Raw genomic sequence first — 13,342 nt, forward strand, 5'->3', positions numbered from 1 at the left:
AAGAGGTTTTCTAAAAAAAAAAAAAAAAAAAAAAAAAATTGAAAACAGGTATTCAAACAAATATTACCATGTGCACGTTCATAGCAGCACTACTCACAGTAGCTAAAACGTAGGGACAACCCAGATGTCCATCAGCTGATGAATGCATCGACAAAACATGGAATATTCATGTAATAGACTCTCATTCAGCCATAAGAAAAGAATGAGCTACTGATGCATCCTCCAACATGACCGAGCCTTGAAAACATTACGCTAAGTAAAATAAGTCAGACCCAAATCACATATTGTGTGATTCCATTTGTTAATTTATGAAATGCCCAGAATAGGGCCAAGCGAGGTGGCTCACGACCGTAATCCCAGCACTTTGGGAGGCCGGGGTGGGCAGGTCATTTGAGGTCAGGAGTTCGACAACAGGATGGCCAACATGGTGAAACCCTGTCTCTATTAAAAATACAAAAAACAAAAAACCAAACACCGCATGTTCTCACACACAGGTGGGAATTGAACAATGAGAACACATGGACACAGGAAGGGGAACATCACACACCGGGGAATGTTGTGGGGTGGGGGGAGGGGGGAGGGATAGCATTTGGAGACATACCTAATGTTAAATGATGAGTTACTGGGTGCAGCACACCAACATGGCACATGTATACATATGTAACAAACCTGCATGTTGTGCACATGTACCCTAAAACTTAAAGTATAATAATAATAATAAAATTAGAAAAAAAAAAGAAAAATACAAAAAAAATTAGCCAGGCATGGTGGCGCATGCCCGTAATCCCAGCTACTCAGGAGGCTGAGGCAGGAGAATCACTTGAACCAGGGAAGCAGAGGTTGCAGTGAGCCGAGATCGTACCATTGCACTCCAGCCTGGGCGACAGAGGGAGACTCCGTCTCAAAAAAAAAAAAAAAAAGAAAGAAAAAGAAATGCCCAGAATAGGCAAATCCATAGAGACAGAAAGAGTTGGGGTTGGCAGGGGCTGGGGATAGGAGGAGATGGGGAGTTCCTGCTAATGGAGTGGGGGATTCTTTGGAGAGTGATGAAAAAGCTCTGCCACTAGACAGTGGAGATAATTGCATACTGTGAATGTACTAAATGCCCCTGAATTGTACATTTTAAAATGGTTTAAATGGCAATTTTTATGTTGTGAATTTTACCTCAATTTTTTAAAAGACAGAGTTCCTGGAAGTTAATACCTATAACTTCTGACTATAAGCTTTTGGCCTAAATTTACCCCACAGCCACCGAGCCGGAGTGGAGCCTGGGAAAGTAGTGCCTGTACATATGGGGGATTTCATTACCAGGAAAGAAGGAGCTAGTGAACATCGGGATAGATATTTATCTGGCAGTCCACCACATTAGAATTGCTGCTGGCACTGATGTTCTCAGGAAAAAAAATCTGAGAAATTGCCCCAGGCCTGACACTGGAGTTAAGCATTAACTCAGGGAGGTGGCACAGAATCAGAGTTTGGAGATGTCACACTGTGGGCAAACCACCTCTCCAGCCTCCGTGTGCTCGCATCTGGAATAAGGGTTAGGAGTATGTGATTGGTCTCTAAGGTTTCTTTTCCTGCTCATGTCTTTTAAGTGTGTATGTTGATAAGTCAGTTCTAAGAATCATGTGACTCCTGTCTCTTCTTCTCCTCCCTTCACCCAGACTGGTGCAGAAGACAGCCCTGAGGCTTGGAAATATACATAAAGCTGTAAACTTGAGAACCTTAGACAGCTGAGTATCTTCCCCTCCTCTCTTTTCCTCCACATTCGGACAGGGTGGGCTGTGATGAGTGACATGTCAAGGGCTTTGGGGTTGGGGAGACAGGATCACTGGATCCTTGATTTGGGGGCTAGCAGAGCAATCCTAGGGTTAAGGGACAGGACGATGACTGAGGGAGGCAGCCGGTGAAGGGTTCAGAACCACACCGGAAGGTTGATGAGCACGCTCTCAGCTGGCAGCCCCTACTCGGGGATGCAGGGCAGGCTGTCCCCTTTGTCCAGCTCCCCTGAAGACGGCTCTTTTGGAAGAGATGTTTTCCTTCCAGGAGCTTGCTCTCTCCCCTCTGTCGGAATCCAAATGCTAGCAGGTGGACGATGCAGCATGAGGGCCCCTCACCACTTAGGGCACCTTCTGGACTCAAAATCCTGCATGAGACCCTCTTCCAGAAGGAGGTTCCGGGACCACAGTGACAGGGTAGAGTCAGTAAGGCCTGGTGAAAAGGAAACACCATTTTTTCTTCCAGACTACTCTTAATACTTCCTAACCGCCAAGTGTGTGGGGTTTGTTCTCATACCAAGCGATTTGCAGTGGACACCCACTGGGTGTCCTACACTTCAACTCAATTCTCACACTGTTTGGAGTTAGCACACAGCCCACAGGGAGTGCACGCACCCCTCAGTCCCACAAGACTGCCCCCACTTCAGATGCCAGTGCTTCAGAAGTTGTCACCTGTGCTTCTGACGGACCAGATTTAAATCGGGAGTTCCCACCAGCCCCTTCTCAGGTTCGAAGATTTGCTAGAACAGCTCACAGAACTCAGGAAAACGGACGACCGGCTTATGATAAAAGGATACAACTCAGAAGCAGACAGATGGAAAAGATGCCTGGGACAAGGTGTGGGGAGTGGCACAGAGCCCCCATACCCCGCTCCCAGCACTTCCATGAGTTCAGCCTGGAAGCTCCTCAGGCCCCATCCTTTGGGGTTTGGGTTTTTATGAAGACTTCATTTATAGGCATGATTCATTAAGTCATCAGTCATTGGTGACGAAATCAACCTCCAGTCCCTCTCCCCTCTATGGAAGTGGGTAGTGGGCATGAGGCTGAAAGTCCCAAGTCTCTAATCACTGGTTGGTTCCCCTGGCAACCAGCTCCCATCCTGAGGCTATCCAGGAGCTGCCAGTACCAGTCATCTCATTAGCATACAAAAAGTCACCCATCATTTTGGAGGTTCCAAGGGTTTCAGGAACTTTGTGCCAAGAAAAAGCAGAGATCAAATACATATTTCTCATTATGCCACACCTGGGTTCAGAATCCTGGCTCTGCCAATTTCCAGGCATGCAGTGAGTTGAGATCATGCCACTGCACTCCAGCCTGGGTGACAGAGCGAGATTCCATCTCAAAATTAAAAAAAAAAAAGAAAGAAAGAAAAGAAAAGAAAAAGAAAAAAGAAGAGCTCTCAAATAAGAACCTCAGTTAAACTACCTGGTCTCTCTGAGCCTTGGTTCCTCATTGTAAGATTTCATTGACCACATACATAATGTGTTCTGTGGACTGCACATAGCAGTTGGCATAAAGAAGGCTGATGACAAAAGAGAGCCCCACTTTTCCTCCTCCCCCAGCTCAGAGCAGTCTCGCACATCCCACAGCCACCCTAACAGGGAGCAAGGCTCGTTGGTGCTGCTGGGGCTCACACTTAGTGTCAGAAAAGGCAGAGATGATGAGTGCGAGTGCGAGCTCTGGAGCCTGCAGTCCTCCACTGTGGAGTGTGGTGACAACGACCAAGGTACCTGGTTTCTCTACACCTTGGCTTCCTTGTCTGTAAAACAGGACGTCTACAAGTGCCTGCCTCATAGAGTTAATGAACTAATGCACATAGACACTTTGGAAGATGGCTGGCACACAAATGCCCAGTAAACTTCAGCTAATAGTATGATCACCACCACCACAGTCACCCCAGGTCTGACCTAGTGGGGCGTGCAAAGTGCCCCTTATGTTCTTTCTGCAGGTTTCCCTGTTGGGAGGCACCCTGGAGCTCAGTTTTTTTCTTTTTCATCCTCTCTAGGGACAAGACATTGGTCTCTGGGATGAATGGGAGGGGCCTCTACTATTGACACAGCCACAGCAAACAATGCATGAGCTTTGGTGGAGCAAAGAAGGGTGTGGGACTGTTGGGAGAGGCAGGTGCCAGCAAGAGATGCTGAGTACCCCGCCCCTCTTTCCTTACCACTGTGCCGGACAAAGAGCCATCTGGAGACAGACTTTCTACTTTCAAAGAACTCATGGTCTAGAGTGAGCTTTATCTGGAAAAGGACATGCATCCTTTGGGATTTGGAAGGCTCAAGAGGTCTGAAACCACATGTTCCATAGAGTTCCTGTTTCTTAAAAATAAATATTTCCAGAGGTTCTTATTTTAGAGCTCTTCTTTTTTCTTTTTCTTTTCTTTCTTATTTTTTTTTTTTAAATTTTGAGATGGAATCTCGCTCTGTTACCCGGGCTGGAGTGCAGTGGCATGAAATGATCTCAACTCACTACAAGCTCTGCTTCTCAGGTTCAAGTGATTCTCTTGCCTCAGCCTCCTGAGTAGCTGGGATTACAGGCGTGTGCCACTATGCTGGGCTAATTTTTTAATTTTTAGTAGAGACGGGGTTTTGCCATATCGTCCAAGCTGATCTCGAACTCCTGACCTCAAATAATCCACCCACCTCGGCCTCCCAAAATGCTGGGATTACAGGTGTAAGCCACTGCACCCAGCCAGCCCTTCTTTTTTCTAAAGTGAGTAAAGCTCTACCAAATCTCAACTGGCTGGGATGCACAGAAAGTAGTGAGCAAGGTTGGCAGGAGGAGAGGGGAGAAAGTTGGGGGCCGTTTCCTTAGAGAGATCTGGCATCTATCAGCTGTACACAGCCATCTAGGGCTCAGTGTTTGCCAGTGTCTGAGTTCTGGGCTGTCTCTGTTGGTTATTCGGGTACAGGAATGCTCATTTTCCCCCTGCTCCCTCTGTCCTTTCCGTCCTACCTTATTTCTTCCCTTCATTCAACAGATCTTTGTTGATTGCACAAATGTCTCAGTTTCCCTGAATTTGTGCAAAAACCTATTAATTTATTCTTTCAATGAATATTTGTTAAATGAATGAGTGAGAGGATGTTTGAATGAATGAATTTTAGCCCCTGAGCTGGGGGAGTAAGCTCACCTCTTGAGTCCCCTCTTTCCAATGGCAGGTTGGCTCACCATCCCAGAGAGCCTGCATTTTACTGGAGAGGGTACCTATGGTGACCCTCTGCCCCATCTCCAGTGCTCTTGAGTGGAAGCCCCTCACCAGTCCTGCCCTGGCCCCCACTCGCTCCTGTCTCACCTTTCTCTCTTCTCCACGCAGGGCCCATGCTCCAGACAAATAACATTACTCCTTCTCTTGTGCTTTTGGGCCTCTCCTTCCCACTGTCTAGAACGCAGGCAGCTCTATGGGCACCCGACAAAATTCGCTCTCCTTTCAAGGACCAGCATTTTCAGTGTAGCTTTTCCTGATCCCTACAACTGAAAGTGATTTTTTTTTTCCTGCCTGCATCTCGCATACACCTTTCCTGGATTTACCCCATTCCATCATTCATGATCACTTATGTTTGTCTTATCCACTGCTGAAGCTCTTGGAGAGTTATAACTACACTTCATACACCTGCACACTCCCAACATTGTGTCTCACACAATGTCCTATGAATAATAGTTGCTCTAATATTTTTATTGAATGAATACTTCATATTCACTTTTCCTTGTAGACTAAATTTTGAGCTGTTGTCATGATGGTCATCTCATGACATTAGTCTTTTCTTTCTTTGTTCATTTATTCCTTCATCCATTTATTTATCTAATTATCCTAATACAGTCAAGCAGTGTGCTAGGCATCAGAATATAAAGATCAAGAGGGGGCCGGGTGCAGTGGCTCATGCCTGTAATCCCAGCACTTTGGGATGCCAAGGCGTGCAGATCACTTGAGCCCAGGAGTTTGAGACAAGCTTGGGCAACATGACAAAACCCTGTCTCTACAAAAAATACAGAAGTTAGCTGGGAGTGGTGGCTCAGGCCTGTAGTCCCAGCCACTAGGGAGGCTGAGGTGGGAGAATCCCTTGAGCCCAGGAGCCAGAGGTTGCAGTGAGCCAAGATCACACCACTGCACTCCAGCCTGGGGCAACAGAGCCAGACCCTGCCTCAAAAATAAAATAGAATAAAAGATTAAGAAGGGATGTTCTGATGCAGAGAGATGGACACATATAAAAAAGAGCTGTGTCTGGCACTGGAACCCACCCTCACACTCTCATTGGAGCCGTGGCCTCTTTGTAGAGACAGAGACCAGTTTGGTTTGCAGAAGAATGGGTGATGTAACCTCTTAAACATAACTCGTAGGAAGATTTCCCAAAAAGTTTATATCAGTGAACACCTGTTACATCATGGCATCTCTCATAAACCCTTCTCAGTTTAGCTCAGTCATCTTCACAACCATGTGAGAATGAATCAGGAGGGTGGATTTTGAGATGTTTGTCCTCGGGTCTTATCCAGGTCGTTCATGGCCTTTGACCTGCTCCTATAAACAGCTCTTGCCAGTGAGCATTTGCAAGTCCCCTGTGGGCCGAGGATTCCCCATTCACTAGGCCTAGAAACACTGCTCAGAGTCTCTGCCAGCCTCCCTAGCATCAGAGGCCCAGGCCAACACCGAGGTGTTGCAAATACAGGGAAGGTAAAGGATGCAAAAATAAACATTTGCTGGATACTGGAGAGGCGAAACATGCTTGGTGTCTGGGGACACACAAGGGGACAACAAAGAAGCCAAACCACGGTGATGGGTGTGAGAGAGGTATCCTCCCTTCAGTTCTTTTTTTTTTTGGAGACAGAGTTTTGCTGTTGATGCCCAGCCTGTAGTGCAATGGCGTGACTTTGGCTCACGGCGTGACTTTGGCTCACTGCAACCTCCGCCTCCCAGATTCAAGTGATTCTCCTGCCTCAGACTCTTGAGTAGCTGGGATTACAGGGGTGAATCACCATGCCCAGCTAATTATTTGTATTTTTAGTAGAGACGGGGTTTCACCATGTAGGCCAGTTTGGTCTCAAACTCCTGACCTCAGGTGATCTGCCTGCCTCAGCCACACAAAGTGCTGGGATTACAGGCATGAGCCACCATGCCCAGTGCCTCCCTTCAGTTCTGCTGGAGCCCCCATCCACAAAGCAATGAGAAATGCTGAAAGCAGACAGAACGTAGGTGCTCTGGTGACATAGTTCTCCTTGTTGATTGGATGGAGCTCCACTGAACATTTGGCCTGTTCCTTAAGGGCCGAGTGACAGCTCAGCAGATGGAGGGGGGAAAGACACTCTCAGCTGTGGGAACAGGATGCACAGAGATTCAGCTGTCTGAAAGGGCAGAGCATTTTCTATGATGTTGCATCCTGTGAGCTGGCATAACTGAGTCTGGAAAGATTGAATGGGAATAGGTTGTGATGTTCTTGCTATGCGAGATCAAGGTCATTGGATTTTAATGTGATTCTTTCTAGGAATTTGGCTCTGCCCTTGACGAGCCTCACCCCAAAGCTGCTCTTTGGTAACTTACACTCTTCCCCCACACCACCATCCCTTGCCTCCTAGGACTTCAGGTTCTCCTTTCTGCCTCACAGCTCTAGGAGTCCAAAGTATCAACTGGCAGACGGCCTTCAACCGACAAGCGCATCACACAGACAAGTTCTCCAGCCAGGAGCTCATCTTGCGGAGAGGCCAAAACTTCCAGGTCTTAATGATCATGAACAAAGGCCTTGGCTCTGACGAAAGACTGGAGTTCATTGTCTCCACAGGTACCTGCTCATTCCCCTCCTTGCCCAAACACACACATACCTGAGTAGCCCTTGTGCATTCAAGGACTGATGGGGACCACACTGGGGCCACTGGCATTGGGTTCTAGCCTTGCTCTGTCATTGATTCAGTGTGGCCTTGGGCAAGTTGCTGTCCATCTCTGAGCCTGAGAGTCACCATCCTCAAATCAAGAGGGATCTGGCCTGTATGTTCGTTCCAGTTACTTCCAGTGGTAGAATATGGCACTTCATTGGCTCATGTCCCCCAGAGGGGGGTTGTATTGGAACCTGGTCTCTCCACAGTCTGACCAGTGCTTGTTGGTTTTTCTCAACCTCTGTCTTCTTTGACAGGGCCTTACCCCTCAGAGTCGGCCATGACAAAAGCTGTGTTTCCACTCTCCAATGGCAGTAGCGGTGGCTGGAGTGCAGTGCTTCAGGCCAGCAATGGCAATACTCTGACCATCACCATCTCCAGTCCTGCCAGCGCACCCATAGGACGGTACACAATGGCCCTGCAGATCTTCTCCCAGGGCGGCGTCTCCTCTGTGAAACTTGGGACGTTCATACTGCTTTTTAACCCCTGGCTGAACGGTAGGTGTCTAACCACCCACACTCTCAGCCCTGGCCTAAGCTAGAAAAGAAAAAGGGGATGGGGGAGATGATCTTCACAGGCTCAAGTTTGATTAGGGAAAGTCCATGGGCTGTGGAAAGGGCGCAGAAGCTAGAAATGAGGAGCTCTGACACTTAAGCAGCTGTCTGAGTCTAGGCAGTCCCTCTATCTCTCCAAGCCCCAATGTCCTCACCATTAAATGGACATCCTGCTGTTTCTTCTGGGAATATTGTCGAGATCACATTGAGCTTTTACAAACTACATAGCATGGTTCATTTTAAGGGACAATACCACAGTATAATTCCACAGCATGGAGATAGCTTTCTGCCAGAAAGAGCAGGTGTCTTATCCCTGGGGTCTCATTTTCAGACCCTCAGGTCATCCTAGCTTCTCTTTCCAGTTCATAGTTCCCACAATTGGAGTTGGAAGAATTACAGCCCAAGGGTCAGAGGAGGGCTAAGGGTGGGGCTTGCTCCAACCCCCAGGCCGGTTCAGGAGTGGGAGGAGAGGAGGAATGATCCCTACAGTCCTCTGAGGATTCTAGCCCCTGGTGTCTGCTTTTTGTATCAAATAGCGGATAGCGTCTTTATGGGTAACCACGCTGAGAGAGAAGAGTATGTTCAGGAAGATGCTGGCATCATCTATGTGGGAAGCACAAACCGAATTGGCATGATTGGCTGGAACTTTGGACAGGTAAAAGGATCATAAGGAAGCTAAGGGTAATGTCCCTGTTACCCAAGAATCTCAGCAGCTTGCCCCACAGATCAATAGGAAGTCCCACATCTATCCATCTGCCTGCCCTTCTATTTGTTCATGCATTCAGAAGACTTTCATTGGCCACCTATTATGTGTCAGACCCTGGGATCCACGCTAAGGATACAGGAGATGAATAAGACAGATCCATCTTTGAGGGGGTCGCAATCTAGTGGGCAAGACAGAACACACACATAACTCAATTGATGGCGATGAAGTAGTATTGGTGCCAGGATGCACAAATAAATATAAAGCCCCCTAGAGACACTGGGACAGTAATGTAGCTTCTGTTTTTCATTCCATGTAACGATGTGATGAAACTTCCTTAGTGTGCCCACTCAGCCTTTCCAAGCCACGCCCTCTTGGTCCTTTATTATAGCAATCCCCATTTGAGTCTACAGAGTTCTCAGATTTGGTCAGTTTAGAAAACTTTCAGGGATGCCCTCCACCTTTTATTTTATCCACCAGACAAAGGCATTAGAATAAAGCACCTCGGGCAGAGTGCCTTGGATATCAGAAAGATGTGTGCTTGGACCATCTACAGACCCTGTCTGTAGTCAACTGGAGCAAGTTGGCTGTCTCCTTTATTGGGAGGAAGAAAAAAAAGAGAAGGATAGGACACAGAGTGCACCTAGGAGTGGAAGAGAGGCTTTTTTTTTTTTTTTTTTTTGATGGCATAGTTAGGGAGGGCCTCACTTAGAAAGGAGCCTTTGATCAGGAACCGGAAGGAGATGAGGGCACCAGACAGAGACCTTGGGAAAGAGCATGAGGCAGAAGGAAAAGCAAATGCAAAGACCTAAGGCAAGAGGAGCTCGGCCTTCTCAGTTTGAGAAGCAATGACTTCAATTAAGTCTTATTTTGTGAAAAAGGCTTCAAATACATATACTTTGGCAAGAGATTTTATTTTTATAACTAGTTCTCCAGGCGTCTCAGTAACATGCTCAAGATTGCAGGCAGGCCAGGTGCAGTGGCTCACGCCTGTAATCCCAGCACTTTGGGAGGCTGAGGTGGGTGGATCTCCTGAAGTCAGGAATTCGAGACCAGCTTGGCCTATATGGCAAAACTCTGTCTGTACTAAAAATACAAAAATTAGCCGGGTGTGGTGGCACGGGCCTGTAATCCCAGCTACTCGGGAGGCTGAGGCAGGAGAATCACTCAAACCCAGGAGGTGGAGGTCACAATGAGCCGAGATCATACCACTGTACTCCAGCCTGGGTGACAGAGCAAGACTCCATCTCAAAAAAAAAAAAAAAAAAAAAAAAGGACAGGAGGCAGAGCTAGAAGGAACCTCTGAGATGAGTTTGACCTGATTATACAGATGGAGAAATCGAGGCCAGACAGGCTAAACAGCTTGCTCCTGAGGTTTGTGGCAGCCAGGGCATCGGCTAGACCAGGCCACCTCCCATGCATTCACTTTAAGAGAGTTTGCACAAGGTCTTATGCTTTTTTCTTTTTAATAATTTTTTATGTATTATCCTTTTCTCTCTTTTTTTTTTGTTTCAAAAGCTGCCTTTGAGGAAATACACAGGGTCTTGTGTGTAGCGAGTGCTCTGGATGAGTTTGTGGGGTTGAGGGCTGGGTGTGGTGGCTGTCCTCAGTAGTTCTCAGTTCCAGAGGCCACAGAGTCAAAGGATCTGATAGTTCCTGTGGTTCTTTCCAGAGTAGTTCCCTTCTTGAGCCAACTCTCCTTGTCATTTCTTTCATTGTAATGTATGTTCTCATTCTGAACAGTTTGAAGAAGACATTCTGAGCATCTGCCTCTCGATCTTGGATAGGAGTCTGAATTTCCGCCGTGACGCTGCTACTGATGTGGCCCGCAGAAATGACCCCAAATACGTTGGCCGGGTGCTGAGTGCCATGGTGAGTAACAGGAAAACCATCACAACTAGTTGTCATCATATATTGAACACCACCTATGGGCTAGGCACGCACACTCTTTATATATGTCATCTCATTAAAGTCTCACCAATTACAGCTGGTGGTTAGAACCATCTGCATTTTACCAACTTGGAGCACAAGGCCCCTCTAAGTTACAGGGCTTGCCTGAGGCACACAGTGAGTATGCGGCAGAGGCAGAGCCAGACCCAGGTCCAGCCAGCTTCAAAGCCCTTTCCACCACATCATGAAGCCTTTCTCAGAGGAAAAGGGAACTTGCTCTTTGAGTGCCTGCCAAGGATGGGAGAATGCAAAGCTAGGGCTCTGCTCCATCTTTGGGCCTCCTGGGAAAGGAAGCGAGACCCCTATTGAGTTGGAGGTGGTGACCTCCTTTGCCTACCTCATCTCTTCCACGGCCCAGAGCACAGCCCAGAGTGTCAGATGGTAGGCTGCCTCATTCATGATCTAGATGGGGAAACACGCTTGGAGAACTGAAGTGGCTTGCTCAAAGCACACGGTGTGCAAGTCAGACCAGAACAAGGCCTCCATGGAAAAGGCCTGTGCCCCTACAACACGCACACACACACATACTCTCACACACTCACACACACACTCTCTCTCTCACACACACACTCTCTCTCTCTCTCACACACACACACACACACACACAAGCTAGATCCCCTAGGAGGCATCTATGGCTCTGCACTCATTGTGTAGAGAATGTCTCCATCCAGTCTGGGCGTGGTGGCTCACGCCTCTAATCCCAGTGCTTTGGGAGATGGAGGTGGGAAGATGGCTTGAGCCCAGGAGTTTGCCACCATCATGGGTAAAATAGTGAGACCTCATCTCTACAGAAATTTAAAAAAAAAAACTAGCCAAGCATAGGCAGACACGGTGGCTCACACTTGTAATCCCAGCACTTTGGTGGGTGGATGACTTGAGCCCAGGAGTTCAAGACTAGCCTGGACAACATGGCAAAACCCTGTCTCTACAAAAAAAAAAATTAGCAGGGCGTGGTAGCATGTGCCTGTAGTCCCAGCTACTTGGGAGGCTGAGGTGGAAGGATCACTTGAGCCCAGGAGGTGGAGATTGTGGTGAGCCAAGATCATGCCACTGTGCTCCAGCCTGGGTGACAGAGTAAGAACCTATCTCAAACAAACAAACAAAAATTAGCCAAGCATGGTGGCACATACCTGTAGTCCCAGCTACTCAGGAGGCTGAGACAGGAGGATTACTTGAACCCAGGAGCTTGAGGTTACAGTCAGCTATGATGGCACCACTGCACTCAGGCCTGGGTTATAGAGCAAGACCCTGTTTCCAAAAATATTCATCCAAAATATCTAAACCTAGATCAACCTGCTCAAAAGTTGTAAGTTAAAAAGCAAAAAGTCATGATCAGACACAGTGGTTCACACCTGTAATCCCAGGACTTTGGGAGGCTGAGGCAGAGAATCACTTGAGCCCAGGAGTTTCAGACCAGCCTGGGCAACATAGTGAGTCCTCATCTATACACACACACACACACACACACACACACACACACACACAGAAAGGAGCCAGGCATTGTGACACATGCCTGTAGTCCCAGCTACTTGGGAGGCTGAGCTGGGAGAATTGCATGAGTCCATTAGTTGCAGGCTGTAGTGAGCTGTGATTGCACCACTGCACTCCAGCCTGAGTGACACAGCAAGAGCCTGTCTCCAAAAGCAAAAGGCAAAAAGTCAAAGTGAATTCTTTACTTTAACCTTCTTAAACTAAGTAATTACCCAGAAATCCTGTAACCTTTATTTATTTATTTCTATGGTTCATGGTTTAGGCATTTCTTGATCTCTTGACTTTTGAGTTGGATATGTCCATGCTAATGAGCTAGTTACTTGGTTATAAAGGTGAACAACTTCTCAGCTGCATGATAAATATCCGGGGTGCATCTGAGAGGGCTTTTGGAAAGAGCTGAGTCTTAGACTGAGCCTGGCAGGAAAGGAGTAAGGTGGGCCTGGGGAACTTAGAAGCTCTAAAGAGATGAATGAGGACCAGAGTAGCCGAGGGAGGGTATGGAGAGAAAGTGAGCCTGGGGCAGAATCTTGAAACAAAATGGCCTAGAAGAGGTGGGATTAAAGCCCTGGCGACTTAGAAAGCTGAGCCTCTTTGGCCTAGGAGAGAGTGGGTGAGGCCAGTGGCTCCTGCAGCCGCTGACTCACTTGCACCCCAGGGCCAAACCACTTTATCGTGGAGCCAATTTCCTCAGCTGCACCTCCCAGATGCTCCGTTCAGACCTCCCAGCTGGGCTGGGCCATGAACTAATTATGGCCTGTGCGGAGCTTTGAAATGCTCAGCTTTTAGCCAGAGATGACTGTGCTGATAGCCACTTTGGAGGCTGGAGCACCAGTGACTCAGGAGACGGGGAAGGGCTGCGCAACCTTCCACCTCTAAGGAGGCCCTTTCTTGCCTGACTCTGCCATGACAGCCCAGGCCCTCCTGGAAGGGGTGCAGAACTCACCACTGCACTGAGGGGCTGGCAAGTCTGGGCATGGCCTATCCTGGGCAAGGATCCTTCTGTG

The 13,342-nt window shown here is 47.8% G+C and overlaps 1 protein-coding gene across 1 annotated transcript in view; it reads left to right on the top strand.

Annotated features, from left to right (window-relative positions):
- TGM3 (transglutaminase 3) overlaps window positions 1-13,342 on the top strand; it is a 46,096-nt gene that overhangs the window by 6,854 nt on the left and 25,900 nt on the right. The window contains exons 2-5 of the mRNA XM_032142996.2: window positions 7,376-7,549; window positions 7,898-8,137; window positions 8,731-8,849; window positions 10,641-10,769. Of these exons, the coding sequence (XP_031998887.1) occupies window positions 7,376-7,549; window positions 7,898-8,137; window positions 8,731-8,849; window positions 10,641-10,769 (662 nt within the window). The remainder of the gene's footprint in view (window positions 1-7,375; window positions 7,550-7,897; window positions 8,138-8,730; window positions 8,850-10,640; window positions 10,770-13,342) is intronic.

This window comes from Hylobates moloch, unplaced genomic scaffold, assembly GCF_009828535.3.
Source record: "Hylobates moloch isolate HMO894 unplaced genomic scaffold, HMol_V3 SCAFFOLD_21, whole genome shotgun sequence".
Classification (NCBI taxonomy): domain Eukaryota; kingdom Metazoa; phylum Chordata; class Mammalia; order Primates; family Hylobatidae; genus Hylobates; species Hylobates moloch.